Source organism: Cryptomeria japonica, chromosome 8, assembly GCF_030272615.1.
Source record: "Cryptomeria japonica chromosome 8, Sugi_1.0, whole genome shotgun sequence".
Classification (NCBI taxonomy): domain Eukaryota; kingdom Viridiplantae; phylum Streptophyta; class Pinopsida; order Cupressales; family Cupressaceae; genus Cryptomeria; species Cryptomeria japonica.
This window is the reverse complement of record NC_081412.1, coordinates 6,789,102-6,806,377: the sequence shown is the minus strand read 5'-3', so window position 1 is coordinate 6,806,377 and position 17,276 is coordinate 6,789,102. Positions and strand designations below refer to the sequence as shown.

The following is a 17,276-nucleotide window of genomic DNA, read 5'->3' as shown; positions in this document are numbered from 1 at the left end:
ATATCTAATATCATAGCTTTTATTGCATTAGACTCAAATATTTCTAGGGGTTAAACTTCTTGATGAAGTAATTTTATACCATCTAAATTGACATTTTTTTTCCCTTTATATTGCCATAGTTTCTCCCATCTATAACCTGAAACTTCATTAATTTTTGACTATATATATATTAACAATATTTATTCAACATTAAAAAATACAATTTTTTTTTAATGCCAACTTGATTTGGATTTCCAAAAATTCCCCCACCATATGAACATAGTTGTTAAAAAACAATCAGCAAATATAAACAAATGAAAATGAACTAGGGTCATATGTAGCCTCCCTATAAGGGAACTAAGAAGTTGGTGTAGAGAATACATATCCTAGATATATATCTCTTCATGTTGTAATAGGAAACATCTTTAAGGATATACCTAGTTGCATCCATCGAAGAAAAGTTATTGTAAATAATACATATCCAAGATTTACATTTCTTTATGGTACAATATGCACTGACATCTTTAAGGATAGGCCTAGTTACACACATTCTAAAAAAGGTGATTTGTTGAAGGATTATACATGACCTTGGATGTTTGCTCACAACATCATTTCCATAAATGCAATAATAGTAAAATTATTAGCGCTTTACTAAAAAATAAATAAATGGAATGAGTAAAGTCACCAACAAGCATGAAGAGAAGGAAATGCATTTCTCTTCTGAGGTTCATTCTTTTCCCTTCTATACCTTAAGTTGTATTAATTAAGTTTTTTATATCTTTTCTTCACACAAGGAAATTGTAGACACATAAATCATCCACTTATAATCACACTTTTAATTAAGTTTTCCAATTACCTTCGTAGCATTAATTAAATAAATTCAAGTCATGTTTAAAATAATTTTAATCACTTGTCTCCCTTTCCTCTATAGTTCACCCTTGATTAAATAAATCAACATTTATTCAATTAAGTTCACCTTTCATATCCCTATCCTTAAAAAATAAAATAAATAAAACTTATTTATTTAATTCCCCAATTTTCCACTACAAGCCATTAATTGACTAAAACTAATTAATTAACTAATAAATGTTGAGTTTTTGGACAAGCTAGGACTTGAACCTAGCACCTTCCATTTGTTGTTGGAGTGCTTTACTATTGAGCTACTGGCCCCCTTGTGGCCAATCCATCTTTGGTTTGGGTGGCTTATGTTCAACAACCCACCTTAACCCACTTAGTAGATGCTTGGGGCTCCTCACTTGGCCTAGCTCTAATACCATGTTGTGATTTTGGGCTAGCTAGGACTTGAACCTTGGACCTTCCATGCTGGAGTGCGCTACCATTGAGCTATTGGCCCCTTTGTGGCTACTCCATCTTTGGCTTGAGTGTGGCTTATTTCCAACAATACATCTAGGGGCACATTCTTAAGCATGCTTAAACCATGATCAAACTTGCATGCATTTGTCACATCAATCCCACATTTCCAAAAATATTCTTATCAAATCCACGTATCCATTCATCTCTCCAAGAAATTCCTCACCTTCACATATCTTCAATTTTTTATTTTTTTTAAAACTTCCAATATATCTTCAATTTTTTTTTGAACTTCCAATAGATACCATTTTATTCTTCATCCTTTATCACTTTTGAAGATAGTGTTTCCAAGTCAAATATCTTCAATCCTTTCCCTCTTCAAGTGCACTGATCACAAGGTGCCACTTAGAGCAATCTCAACCCTTAATCAATCATCCTCACAATCTATAAATAGTCCCTCTCCCAAGTCTATAAATGCAAAGTCATGTTGTTGGTTTAAAATCTTTGAAGCACAAGTCCAGTAGAGCACAACAATGGACATTCTTATGTGTGCAACAAAGAGTTGTGGATGAGACAATACATGTTTTCTTTCATCTTTTGTTTCAATTCCTTTGTTTCATTAGAGGTGTACATCAAGTGTAGATTAGAGTTTAAGTTTGTTGTTTGAATCTTCATTTTGTCTTTTACATCTTCTTTTCCACAACTAATTTAGATTTTAAAGCAAGCTAAACTATGAAAGGAAATTACTTTTGATAGAAAAAAAGTGATAATACACATTGCTAGTTACAAAAGTGGATTATTTGGATGCTAAACAAGGACTTTATATGCTAATATCATAGAGAGCATGTTATGATAAGAAATAGGTACTCTTGACACCTTTACTAATGTGTTAGTTTGTTGAGTTGCAATTAGATCTTTTGATTCTACAAGATTTGACTTTAAGAAAAGTTATGTCTTGGACAATAGAGTATCGAGAAGTTTCTAAACTCAAAAGAAGTATATATGTAACTAAAATTCCTAAGATAGAGGGAAAAGTTGATACTACTTGAGAATCTACCTTAGCATGATTGGTATATATTTCAACCTGACATGTAGCTTAGAAATTTTGTGTGTATTTATCCTATTATACTTTGTGCTCGAAACATACATGTCAAGAGTTTCTAATAAATTATAAAAACTTTAATAGTGCATGAGGAGTGTTTTATTTGTAGAAAGGAAATAGGAAGATATAGATTTCATAGTATGGCAAGGGGTCGAATATTAGACTACACATAAGAGCTAAAAGGAGGCGTTTGGAAGTCCCAAGAAATAATGGTGGACTTGATTGTTTCCTTATGTCAAAAGCTTGGATGTTAAAAACTTGACAACCTAATGTGAAGATATCATTGGTGGTGAATTGGATCATTTCTCATTATAATTAGAAGTGGAAGAAGAAAACCATTCTCACAAACATCCCCTTTAAATTCTAATTCATGTGGCTAAAATGTCCTTTGTTTCTTGAAAAAGTGGACAAATGGTGTGAGTGTAATGTATTGCATCCATAGGTTAAATATTCGTTTTGAATATGAAATTGAAGATGATTATTAGTATTAAATATAATTGGAGCGAAATGGCGGCACTGGATGGCAGCAGGATCGACACTGGCGATAGGAGCAGGGTTATCGATGTGCGCTATTCTGGCGCTCAGTCTACGAAGGTTGGATCTTGGAGCGATGAAGCAGACATTGCCTTCCCCATTGAGATAGGTAGATTGCATGCTGTTCAGAAACCGGTTAATGTTGGGAAAGCATATATGTTCCAGGGCAACAGATATTCCAGACCGCGGTTAAACTATGGAAACCCTTATTCAAGTGGTAACCAGTGCCCTATTGACCCGCATAAGTGGAAGGAGAATGGTTTCATTTGGAATAACATAGGCTGGTTTCGCAAGGCTAAACATCCCACATTCGAGGCCCCTCGAAACTGGTATCCACTGCCTGAACCTAGCATTTTTGGTGCGACACTCGAGAGAGGCGATTCTCACACTGACTCTTTTTTGGGTCCCTTGATTGATCATGGTAATTTTCAAAAGTGGAATGGGCACTTCAGGCAAGATAATTCAAGGGCGGATCAAGCTAGGTTTTGGAGATCCAACTTCCATCCTAAAAATCTGAACCCTTGGTCGAACCAAGAAAGACGCCTTGACTTTCGAAGAGCAGCCTCCCTCCCCTAGCGATCCCGTTTTCATAAACCGGTAAGAAAAACCTCAAGACCCACCATCTTTTTGGATGAGAATAAAATTAATTCGGCTAGGTCAAATTTGCTTGAGTCTTGCCTTTTCATCAAGTGGGGTGGTGGAAAGCGGGTTAAGGACAACTTTGAATCCTGGTGTAGAGCGCACTGGGGAAAGGATATTAACATTAATATTCTCCTGAATGATTTCTATATGATTGAATTTATGAGCAATGAGGAGAAATGGAAAGCTAAAAATAAAGGTCCATATATCTTTAGACGGCATTGAAGTTCACATCATTGATTGGCAGCCCAATTTCAACCCCCGAACGCATGTATTGCCGAACAACAAGGTATGGATAAGACTGTATAATTGCCCCTCGGATTATTGGCACATTGATGTCATTAAGGATATATGCAAAGACCTTGGCACCTTTGTATCGACAAATGACATCTTGGAGGATAAACTATGGGGAAGCTTCCTCAAAATTTGTATTAGCACAGATCAAATCTCCAAGATCCCCGATGAAGTCAGAATTATTGGGGCAGGGAAGTTCTGGATCCAAAAGATTGATAGAGAAGATCAACTGCGTATTTGTCCTAAATGCTTTTCTTTGGATCATACCGGTATTACTTGTGATGTTTCGGTTATGATACAACGAAGTTATTCCTGAATGCAATCTCCTATTGAGGTTAAATTGCAACCAGAACCTCTTATTGCCTTTGACACCGGGGAAGCTTTTTGCAACGATACTCTTGATAAGGAGAATGTTCCACTAATAGGGGAAACCCCTTTGATCATAGTTCCTCCTTCCTCTGGTCAAAGCGTGAGCCAACAAGACCTTCTCACACTTCTAGAGAAGACCAAAACCCTACAGGCAAACATTGAATCCAAGTTAGTGGATTCACTTCCACCCTCCCCTTTTGTGCCCAGGAAGCAACTGGTAATTGAAGATGACAATTTTCACTCTCAGGGTATGGAGATTGGCACTATGGGGGAGATGGGAGGGCAGATCTGCTCCATGATAGGCATTGAACTGGAAGATGGTGAAATTGAAACCTCCTCCTCGGAGGGGGAGGAAGACTTTGAACCTGACTCAGATCTTATATTGGAGGGTACTTCAAAAGGGTTTGGAAAGTCGGATTCAACTATTGACAAACCAAATTTTAAGCCAAAAGGTGTGTGGGGGTGCAAATCCAAAAAAGTTATGCTAGCAGTGGCTGGTGCTGCCTGTGGTCAAACCAAACTTAATTTAGGGAAGGGAAGTGCCCTTCCCCAGGAGCAATGAAACTACTATCCTGGAATGTCAGGGGCATCAATGCCCCTGAGAAATGGCGCTTGATTAAGCGCTAGATTGATGACACCAAAGGAGATATTTGGCTACTACAGGAAACTTAATGGAGCAAGGCTGAGATTGATGCTAAAATGAGAGTTTGGAAACAATGGAATGGGATTTTTAGGCAATCGAATGGAGCCTCTGGTGGCTTGGGAATCATTTGGAACCCCATGAATGTTAAGATCTCACTTGTTGGGAAAGATAAGTATTGGCAACATTGCTCGGTTACTATTCTTGGACGGAATGAGAATTTCAATCTTTTCAATGTGTATGGACCATCTACTGTTGGTGATAAATGGGCTCTCTGGGATCTCTTATCCATCAAACTAAACAGTATTACCGATTGTAGTTGTGTGGTAGTCAGGGACTTCAATGCGATCCTTTCTGGCACTGAGAAAAGTGGGGGTATTCAGAGGACTGGTACGTCCCAGAAGGACTTTTTGAATTTTGTCGAGAAGAATCACCTTTTAGACATTGTTCCAAAAAATGGAATTTTCACACGGACGAATTGGAGAGTGGGTTTTACTAATATTGCTGAACGACTTGACCGGTTCCTTGTTATTGGTGAGTGGTTAGGACAAAATATAGCCTTAGAATCATCGATTCTCCTGCTTATCGGATCAGATAACTACTTGATCTGTTTGGAGGTCGCCTTGGGTCAAGGGGGGGGTTGGTACCTCGTTCCAGTTTGAGAAAATGTGGTTCAGAGTGCCTGAATTATATGATCTTATAGATGCTTGGTGGAATGAACCGGTTTTTGGGAATCATTTGAGACTACTCATTCTCAATAAAAAGCTCAAGTATATTAAGGTCAAGATCAAAGAACGGAATAAGAGCCATTTCAAGAATATTCATATGGAGAAATTAAGAATTAAGGCTGAACTGGCAAACTTAACCAACTTTGTTATTACTTTAGGAATGACTGAGGATCTATTTATGAAAGAAAATTCTCTCAATTCTAAGCTAAATGAAATCCTTCGGTGTGAGGAAATCTACTGGCATCAAAAATAAGGGAGTTATGGCTAAAGGAAGGTGATAAAACACCAAATTCTTCCACCGGTCGACCATTGCCATTCGAAATAGAAACAAAATATCGAAGATTATGAGACCGGATGGAGTCACTGTCAGGAATTATGAGGACATTGCGCAGGAAGCTGTAAGATTCTTTGACTCTTTGTTGAATGGTGACCATTAGATTGACCATGAAGCAAGAGCCAAAATTCTGAACTCAATCCCATCCGCTATATCTGTCAATCAAAATATAGCTTTCTCTGTACTCCTATTTCAATTGATGAAGTAAGGAATACTACCTTCCAGCTGAAACCGGATAAGACTCCTGGCCCGGATGGCTTCCCTACTGCTTTCTTCCATCATTTCTAGGATATCATTGCTCGAGATCTACATCTTGCAGTAGAAGAATCAAGAAAGAAGATGACTATGTTGGGGCTATCAATCACACCTTTTTGACTCTAATCCCGAAGAAGCAAAATCCACAACAGATGAGTGACTTTAGGCCCATTGCTCTATGCAACACTGTATATAAGGTTGTAACAAAGATCATAGCTAACAGATTGAAGCCCCTCCTTAAACACATCATATCAAATGAACAAAGCGGTTTTGCCCCTGGAAGATCCATTGTGGAAGGCATTATCGCTGCTCATGAAATGCTTCACACAGCCAGGAAGACCAAGGACTCTTGTATACTTTTAAAATTGGACATCCTGAAAGCTTATGACATGGTGGACAGGGATTTCCTATTTGATGTTCTTAATAAATTTGGCTTCTGCAAGGAATGGCTCTCTTGAGTCACGAGTTGTCTCTCTTCCCCCAAATTCTCTATTCTGGTCAATGGCTCCTCCCATGGTTTCTTCTCTTCGACAAGAGGAATCAGACAAGGTGATCCATTATCACCATTTTTATTTATCATAATTGTTGAAGCTTTAGGTCGATCTATAAGAGCTCTTCAACAAGATGATCATTGGGTTGGAGTTAATGTGGCAACAGGGGTTGAAAAAATGACTCATCTTCAGTTTGCTGATGACACCATTCTGTTTGGTTTGGCCTGTAGGAGGGAAGCTAGAACAATTAAAACATGCCTTGATGATTACTGTATGGCTTCCCGACAAAAAATCATCTGGCACAAATTTGAAGTGTTTTTTGTCAACACTTCACTTAACCTGCAAGCTGTATTGTCAAGGATTCTTAATCTCAGAGTCATAAACTTCCTAGGGAAGTTTCTTGGAACCCCCCTTTTTATTGGTAGTAATAGAACTCATTACTGGAAGCATCTTATTGATAAGTGCAAATCCAAGCTTGCAACTTGGAAAGGCAAGTGGTTATCCTCTGCTGGGAAGCTCACTATGATAAAGTCGGTTCTTTCAGCGTTACCGGTTTTTTCCATGGCTTGTCTAAGATTACCGATGGCAATTGAAGATGAATTGATTTCTCTAATGAGAAATTTCCTTTGGAATGGTTCAGATGACAAAGGTAAATTTCCTTTGATAGCTTGGAAAAAGATCTACCAACCAAAAAAGGCAAGAGGTGTTGGCATTCACCAAATCTCAATTATGAATTTAGCAATGGGTGCTAAACTGGTTTGGGAAATTTGTAGCGGTGGGAAGCAAAAATGGGCAAGGCTCGTAAAACATAAATATCTGGACTCCTTGGAGCCTAAAAGGATTCCGACTATCAACAATCCTCCCAGAGGCTCAGCTATCTAGAATTTTATTGTGGACAACAGGGAAATCATAAGCGATCAGGTTACCTGGGATGTCAAGAATGGCAGGGATGCCTCCTTTTGGTTTGATTCTTGGTCTGGTGAAGATGCCCTATGTCACAACCCCTCTCCACAACCTATTATGGCAGAAACCTGTCGCCTTTGGGGGTACAATATCTGTGATTATGGTTATCCAATCCGAGAAAATGTTATTGCTAAATGGAAATGGAACTCTTTGGATCAGCTTCTGAAGGACTTGTTTACTAACATTCTCAACAAAAGGATTATTTTCCTTTCCGCTGATAAGGACATTATTAGGTGGTATGGCTCCTCCGATTGTAAATACAAAGTATGTTTTGGTTACAAGCTGAAAGAAGCGGCTATAGATAAAAAAGACTGGCCTGTTAATCTTTTTTGGCATCAACACCTTCCCAAAGCGGGCTCCTTTGCCTGGTTGGCTTGTCAGAGAAAAATCTTAACTCAAGAAAGACTCCATTCAATGGGTATCAATGGACCCAACATATGTACTTTATGTCTAGAAGAGGAAGAGACTGCGGATCATCTTCTTCTCCACTGCAAATTCTCCAGTCACTGTTGGTGGCATTTCATGAGAAAACTGAGAATCTTTGGCCCCTTCCCAACAAGGCTAGATAAGTGGTTTTTGCAATGGCCTAAACCGACACGTAAGATTGTTTATACTGATTTGCTTTTTATCCTCCCATCACTTTTGATTTGGGAAATTTGGAAAGAAAGGAACCACAAAATCTTCCAGGGTAAAGAAATGAGCCTATTGTCTCTTTGTGGGAAAATTGAGAACCACCTGACTAAGCTCCTGAATGAGGCTGCCCAATCCAAAACATTAAAGAAAAATTTGTTCATTGACTGGGGTTGTAATATTAAGCTGGTTCTTCCAAACCTACTCATCCCACCGATCTTCGGATCGGGCAACCCGATGGATCAGACCAATCCAAGAGTGGGGGCGAAATGAGATGCGCCAGAGGATGGGTGGAGCAAGGTAAACTTTGATGGTGCTTCTGCAGGAAATCCGAGTCAAAGTGGTATTGGTTGTATTATGAGGGACTCTGATGGTCTCTGTATAAAAGAAATCTCTGAAAATATTGGAGTGGCTACTAATAATGAAGCGGAATTCAAAGTGGCCTTAAGAGTTCTTCAGTTAGGGAAGGAGCTAGGGGTGCAGAGAATTCATTTGGAGGGAGACTCATTAAATGTTATTAATGCGATCCGCTGTAATAACATCCCTAGTTGGTGCCTTAACCAGTGGCTTCAACCGATCCTGGCGCTGCTAGCTACCTTTGATAATTTCGGGTTAGCCACATCTACAGGGAAGGTAATGGTGAAGCTGATAGACTTTCTAAATTGGCTATAGCCGTTAGTGACCCCACCTGAATATCCACTGATGATTATTTTTTGTTGCGCTGGTTGGTGATGTGGCATTGGTTCCACTGGTTGACATGCTATCCTCACTTTCCATTGAGGGGGACACTCTCCGGTTGGGTCTACTGATGGTTGCGAGCTCTTCGGTTCTTTTCGCAACTTCCAATTGTGGAGCAAATCGGTGCTTTGCTCCCCGGTAGCCGCTTTACCCCCTCTCCACTTTATGGTTATGGTTTCCGGTGGAGAGAACGACCGTCTGCCCTGTTAACCTGTTAAGGTTTCTTCTTATCAACGAGATGTGATGCATTGCCGACATCATTGATTAGTGTCGGTTTTTGGCCTCGTGGCAATTAAATATAAGTGTACTTTATTAATATCTAGTTACAACTAGATCCTCTCAAGATTTGTTAATGATTACTTGATGCTTCAAGTCGATCGACACCAAGTTGAGGAGCTTTGGCGCAGATGGTTTTTTGGATACTGGCAGCTCACGCATGTGGGTATTTAATGGGTGTGAATTGTTTGCAGGGTGTCGTATTCTCTGGTTTGACGCTTTGCTATTTAACAATGGAATACCTTTTCTTTCCATCAAACAATTGCTTTCCTTTCTCGGCGACTCGCTATGGAGACCCCAATCCTCCTTGAAGCTACATGGCTTTCCTGGGCGAAATCATGGACAAACGTTTGCAAGAGGTCCTCTTCTCTTGGCATCCTCTTATTCTCCACAACCTTAAGAGGATTCTGGGAAAGGAATTCCTTATGGCTTACCACAGGTATAGAGCCAATGCCGATATCCCAGCTTTTCTTGCAATGATAATTTACATGGGGACTAGTAAGCAGAAAGCAAAACTGTTAACTCAAATGATGTTTAAGCATCACCTGTTGGGGGAAATAGATGTTGTATTGGACAATATTGATGCCAATCTTAGAATTTCGCTCCTCCAAAATTACTATATGTCACTAAGCAATGGAGCGGAGGTGAAGAAGCTTGTGATTGTTAATTCCCTGGATTTCGAGTCTCTCCAAGCAACCTGCCTGTCATCTCCAGGAACATTGATTTCTTGCTTAAAGCGGTTGTCATACAAAGCAGTTTCATGTCGGAATGGAGGGCACAATTTCTCTGTGATGAAGATCTAGCGGGTACTAATGACTTTGGGATTTTGGATAATGGAGAACAGGTGGATGGAAATGATTGGGGTTTTGGGTTGGGCGAAGAGTGGTTCCCAAACGACTACCGACTCCCTAAGGAGAAGGCGGAATCGGCAGCTCATTTGAACTGTGGCATTGAATGTCCCATTGTCCTAGATTCTTCTCAAAATATACAAATTGTGGGGATTGTCGGCATGGGGGGCTCTGGGAAAACGACCCTTGCCAGAGAAATATACAATAGGAAAAGCTCCTTAATAGATAAATCCAGTTTTCTTTTTGAAGTCCGAGATGCAGAAAATAAAAATGAATTGTGTACAAGGCAGAAGAAACTTATGCAAGACATTAGTGGTGTTACATCTCAATTTGATAATGTAGAAGAAGGGAAGATAATCCTTAAAAGGCATTTGAGATTTCTTCAGGTTTTTTTAGTTTTGGATGATGTGGATAGTTTACATCAATTAGATGCTCTATTGCCAGGAATTGACAGCTTGGGACAAGGTAGTTTAATTATTGTTACAAGTCGTGAACTGGGCATTCTTAAATCATGGGGAATCTCATCCATTTACCCAATAAAAGGATTAAATCCTAGACATGCTAAGCAGCTTTTATGTTGGCACAGTTTCCTACAATCTTCTCCTCCAATTGAATTTGAAGATCTTGTTGAGAAATTTGTACATTATTGCAAAGGATTGCCATTATCTCTTAAAGTATTTGGAGGACTGCTTTATAAAAAGTCTAAGGAGTATTGGAATTCTCAATTGAATAAAGTGTCAAGAATATTGCCCAATGACATTAAAGAAAAGCTTAAAATAAGCTTCGATGCACTGGATAAGGAGGAGAAAGAAATATTTTTAGACATAGCTTGTTTTTTCCTAGGTGAAGAAAAAAACGTGGCCATTGAAGTGTGGGATGGGTCGGGATGGTGTGGAGTTCATAGTTGGGAAATGCTTGAGAATAAATGTTTGGTTGAGGTGGATGAGTGTAATGAAATCAAAATGCACGATCAGCTTAGAGATCTTGGAAGAGAAATTGCAAAGGAATGGTCACCCCACCGTATTTGGTCAACGGAGCAAATCAAAGACATTCAGAAACAGGCCGCCATGGTGAGTTTAATATATTCTTTTATATGCTCTGTAATACTTGGCATGGAAGCCTTTTTCGTTCGTTGGTATGCCATCTTAATTGTTTTAAAGGATTTTTCTTTTGTATATTCCAATTCAGGAAAGAGTTATATTGATTCGGGGGATTAATGCGGCAACAGATGATTTCTATGAAGAGTGCTCATTCCATCATGGTACACCTTTTGAAGGGTGTATGGAGCTTCTGAGAAGCTGTTCTACAAAGTTTAAGAGCCTTACACCTTCTATCCTTGTTGTGGATGGTAATTATTTTACAGAAGAATGTGCAACACTATTTCCAGCCCTCCTCTGGCTGCGATGGAGCAATATACCGGGGCCAATTCTTCCGTCGTGGCTAATGCTGAAGAATTTAAGAGTTTTAGAGCTTCCAGATGCTGGACAGTTACAAGAATTGTGGAACGACACAGATGTAAGTATTTTCATTTGCCTTATGAATATTTAAAGAATCATATGTTTAGTTAGTTGTTTCATGATTTTTGCACGGTTTGCCCTGATTTGAAATGCAACGTGGCTGCAGCCTCCTTTGGAATTAAGAGAGCTGAATCTTCAATATGCCAAGAGTTTCCTCAAATTTCCGGGGTCAATAGGATGTCTTAAACATTTGAAAAAGATATCCGTGGACGCACCAGTGACATATCTTGTGGACAGTCTTCCAGAAGGGTTTTGTCTACTTGAGTCGTTGGAGCACCTCCAGCTAAGTGGATTTGAGAAGCTAACATCATTGCCTCGCGAGTTTGGTCTTTTGACAAACCTGCGACATCTAGATTTGAGCGATTGCAGCGACTTGAGGATGTTGCCTGATTCTTTTAAGCAGCTCATAAATCTGCAGTATATCGATTTGACTGGTTGCGTGGAGCTCACCTTAACGACAGAGAACAATGACATTTTGGAAAATATGACAAAGTTGGAGACTCTAAAGCTTTTTCGATGTATGAAAGTTCAGAACCTACCTCGGGATATCACAAAGCAGTTGTCGTTGAGATATCTGTATGCGACAGGCACCAGGTTAAGGGAATTGCCAAGTAACATTGGCGAACTGAGCAAATTGGAAGTGCTGGAAATAGGGAGTTATCAATTAAAAACTTTACCTGAGTCTATGGGTGATTTGTCTTCTTTGACTAGTCTTACCATTTTTTATTGTGATCAATTAAAAACTTTACCTGAGTCTATGGGTGATTTGTCTTCTTTGACTAGTCTTACCATTTCTTATTGTGATCAATTAAAAACTTTACCTGAGTCTATGGGTCATTTGTCTTCTTTGACTAGTCTTACCATTTCTTATTGTGATCAATTAAAAACTTTACCTGAGTCTATGGGTCATTTGTCTTCTTTGACTAGTCTTACCATTTCTTATTGTGATCAATTAAAAACTTTACCTGAGTCTATGGGTCATTTGTCTTCTTTGACTAGTCTTACCATTTCTTATTGTGATCAATTAAAAACTTTACCTGAGTCTATGTGTCATTTGTCTTCTTTGACTAGTCTTACCATTAAGGCTTGTGATCAATTAAAAACTTTACCTGAATCTATGTGTCATTTGTCTTCTTTGACTAGTCTTACCATTTCTTATTGTGATCAATTAAAAACTTTACCTGAAACTTTTCATTGTGCAGAAGAACTGGGCAGAAAGTCTCTGTCGGGGATCTGAATGTGATTCAGGGAGGGGAATGGTAGTGATGGGCGAGCAACAGAGAGTTGTGGAGGCTTTTAAAAAATTACTGTTATTTTTTGGCTGAATGTTAGTGATTGGTGATCAAGACAGAGTGCTGCACTGGTTTAAAAAATTGCTGCTATAATGTAATGTGATTTACATTGATTATAAGTGGAGTGTAAATTATTAAAAAAAAATTAAAATAGAAATTATTTATGAATGTCACTATTTTAGAAATATATAAATTGAAATTGAGTGTTTTTTTTAAAGTAGGTTAATAGGTCTTTTTTATTTGCAAAGGGAAAAATAAAATTTCTTGAGGTTAATTTAGATTAAAAATAGAAGAATTTTGTCGGTTAATGTATTAGTAAATTTATGGTAATTAATCTATAAAAAAAAATGTAATGGATAAGGGTATTTAGCTTTACGATTGAAGAAAGAATGACTCCAATTTGGTGGTAGATTTTGGATGTTTGAATTTGGAAAAATGTGATATTTGTCTAGAGCTCTCTTGTGGATTGTAATAGTCAATTTACAATGGAGTTCAAGTCAGTGAAATCCTTGTGAATGTGTTTTTTTATCTTTATAAGGCTCCTTTTTTTGATAATATAATTCAGGGACACAAAAACCCATACTATATTTCCCATGGGTTGACAGAAAGTGATCAATTTAATTTTTTTTCTTTGGTATTTTCTACATTTTTCATAAATTGCATTTTCAAACGTCTTTAGAACATCTTTAGGGTCTAGTTTCGACTTTTGAAGATCTTTCCAACATTCCAAATAAGTTTGATTTTTACACTAGCTTTGGCATTAGGACTTCACATATCTTTTGGTGGGCATTTTTTGAAGGAGAATATTAAAAATATTAGTAATTATTATCCTCTAGAGGACAGGTGTTGCAATTTGGAATCAAATTTGTGCCTTTAACATTTAAAAAATGTAAGAAACTTCTTCATTTTAGCATCTCATGTTTTATGTACCAAAATTTTGTTGAAATTGTTTGTGCACTTATGTTCATTCATCAGTTTGAGGACAAAACCCATTACATGCAAAAACTGGAGGAAACATTCCTTTTGGTTTTTAAGGGCAATTTGATACAAATGTTGCATTACACAGTTCAAATATTGTTTTTTTTTTTTTTGTGTAGTTCTTTAACATTTTATTTGTAGGATTTATTAAAGAGCTTCGACATAGAGTTTTCTTTGCAAATTTGAATATATTTGCAAACAAAACACCTATCACACAAAAGAAATCAAGCAAAGATGATAAGCTTTTATAAAAACCCTGGAATTTTGTATTGATTGCACAAATAATATTGGAGATTACATTAACAAGAAGTGAATGAATCCTTATAAAATGATGAAAGAGGCCTTGCATGCAAAACCCTTATCCTAAAATTAGGAGAACTAAAGTAATGCAAAATAGGAGCTAAATTAAGCTCAACTATAGCTGATTTGAAACTAGGAAAGCAAACTCTAGATGAGAAAAGCACCTAAGTTTATCTTGAGTGAAAAATAAATGGACCTAATTAATAAATAATTAGATAAATATCCTAGTTACTCTAACACATGTTTTACTAATACAAATTAGTTCCAACATATTTGGAAAGTAAATCATTGATTAAGCAAAAAAAATCAAATTGTGTTGATTGTTTTGATTGAATTTGGTTCATGCATTTCCAATATTTATTTGAATTTTATTCAGATTTTTCAGATCTGCTATTATTTGCAAGAATATATGTTTGGATCATTACACCTTTTTGTGCAAAAACAACTTAAATTAATGTGAATCCTTGATTTTTGTTGCATGCTCGAGTTGCTTTCAATTTTTCTTTTATTTGAGACTAGCAATGTTTAAAGTACATTTAGAGGAATTTTCTTGCATTACAATGGGACATGTGTATATAGATCAAGCTTCAAATACCTAGGATAAAATCAAGGACAACAATTCTTGGCATTACAAATACTCTTAAGATAAATGTACATATTTGGATTCATTTTTAACTACTAATTGAGTTGTTCTTTCCCTTGATGAAAATCTTATTTGAATAAATACTTATTGATAGGACATGGTAACACAAGATTTGAAATGGTTACAATTGAATTCTTTTAAATTTGAGGGCATACCAACAAATTGTGGAAACTTACATGATAGCATCAGATATGAAATGAATATACTTAAATGCTTTTAAATACAAGGGAACAGTAACAAATCAAATAAACTTGTATTAAGTCATTCCCAAATGGGAAATAAATACATGGAAGTTAACCAAAATTTGAATTTTAAAATTAAAGTGGAAAATCTAGGCGTGTGGGGTTAACCCATGTTTGCAGAAATGACTTAACACATGAAAAAGGGCTAGTTTGAGGTAATCCTCAATAACCGTTTTTATATTTAGACCAATTTATTAGAATGTGCACATGGTATTGTCCTTGCTGACATGGTCACCTAGTTGCTTCCCACAAGAGACATTGACCACACTATTAAGGAATTGCCTAGCATATAGTTGCAAGCTTTGGTATATGATAGCATGTAAAATTAGAAGCATTATAGCTTGGCCAAGGAGATTGGAATCCACATAGATCACAAGATTATTTATTTATTATAGACTCAACATGAACTATAACAAGGGTAGCATAAAAATGGTGTTCTTATCTTCAACATTTTCTTTTGAACTTTAAGATAAGAAGGAAAATCCCACTCTAGCTATAGATTGTATGATTCATTTGCTATTTTAATTTCTTATTTCTATTCTTGATATATTTGGACATGAAGCCATATCACGGTTAGGATTATATCCATTAGATGTGTGTTTTATAAAAATTATAAAAAATTACTTTGCAAGCATTAAATTCTAATTTTCTAATTGTACATGGACTCCCATACCACCTTCGCCACATGTGCATCCCACATAAGGTAGAGAAAAATAAGATAATAAGGATCTTTTTAAGAAGGTTTCAAGACACCTTGAAACTAAAAATACCCTTGTGATGTTGTAAAAGTACGTCTTTTGGCCAAACCTTAGATCAAATGACACCAAATATATTAGGTCTTGTAATGTATATGCAACTGCCAAACAAATCTACAAGAAAAGTGTAGCAAGGGTGTACACACCTATACAAATTCAAAAGATATTTCAAGAATATTTTCCATGGAGTTATTCTTAGGGAATCCTACTACCAAACATGAAATGATTGTGTTTTTATAGCAACTGACATATTCTTAAAAATGAAAATTTTAATTTTTTGAAAGAACAAAATATTAGCTCTAGAAATAGCTCAACTACACTATTATTATCTCTAGATACAATTTAGAATATAAAAAATATTTTGTTAGATAGAGATATAAGGTTCTTGAGAAATTTATACAAAGCATATTGGTCTATGCTAGAAAAATAGCTCAAAAAGTCCACTGCATTCTATTCCCAGACTAATGAATAGACATGAGTGGTTAGTAGAATGATAGGTATAAAATTTTAAGAATCACCTCACTTGGGACGAAATCCCACCTTTCATTTAATATAGCTACAATAGATCTTTGCACAACTCTACTACACATAGTCCTTTTTCTAGGTCTACATGGGTTTCTAACCCCTAACATCCATAGACATGTGTAGTTTATCCCTTTCCACCATAAATAACAACTCTTTCAAATCAAAAGAAAGTTGACAAATTTGTTTAGTTCATTGAAAATAATCAATAAGTGTAGTCAATTCTATAGCAGGCTAGAGCAAAGGACAAGTAGCACCTTGAAAAACATCAGACACTACATATTTTAGGTTTGTGATTGAGTCTAGCTATATTGGATGAGGAAAGACTAATAAGATACAACCACAATCTTCATCAATTTAATATAGGATCTATAAAATCATCAAGAAAGTAAGAGATAATGCCTACAAGTTTAATTTTTCTTTTTACCTTTGGTTGAATCAAGTCTTGAATGGGGAACCCTTATTCCATTAATTTCTACCTATGTTGAATATTTCAAATGTTGTAGAGCCTATTTAATAAATGAAGATCAATACAAAGTGCTTCCTACATAATTGTACCAAATCACAAACATGAGGGTAACATGAACACATCAAGAACATGTCTCTCTCTTCTAGATCATCGAAATAGGTCAAGTTTCTTCCATGGAAAAAGATAAAAAAGGTTTAGGTTACCAATGTTATATTTTGCTAGATGAAGATAGCTACCCAAGATCTAGAGGCCTAATGAAAAGCACAAGAAGAGAGAAGATCAACATGACAAGAATAAACTGTATTCCTATCAATAATGCAAGTATCATGAATGTGTGCAAATATTATAAAGGCAAGCCCTTGATTATTTAGGCCAAGGTGAGAGATGAGATATCGTAAGATTAGGATAAGTTTATTAATATTATGAT

General features: G+C 36.7%; 1 protein-coding gene across 1 annotated transcript; it reads left to right on the top strand.

Annotated features, from left to right (window-relative positions):
• Positions 1-2,235: 2,235 nt before the first annotated feature.
• Positions 2,236-13,108, top strand: LOC131857322 (disease resistance protein Roq1-like). Its single transcript, XM_059209657.1, has 4 exons — positions 2,236-11,201; positions 11,320-11,646; positions 11,755-12,337; positions 12,851-13,108. Exons 1-4 carry the CDS (start codon positions 10,044-10,046, stop codon positions 12,883-12,885), a joined length of 2,103 nt encoding a protein of 700 aa, XP_059065640.1. The 5' UTR covers positions 2,236-10,043; the 3' UTR covers positions 12,886-13,108.
• Positions 13,109-17,276: the final 4,168 nt, after the last annotated feature.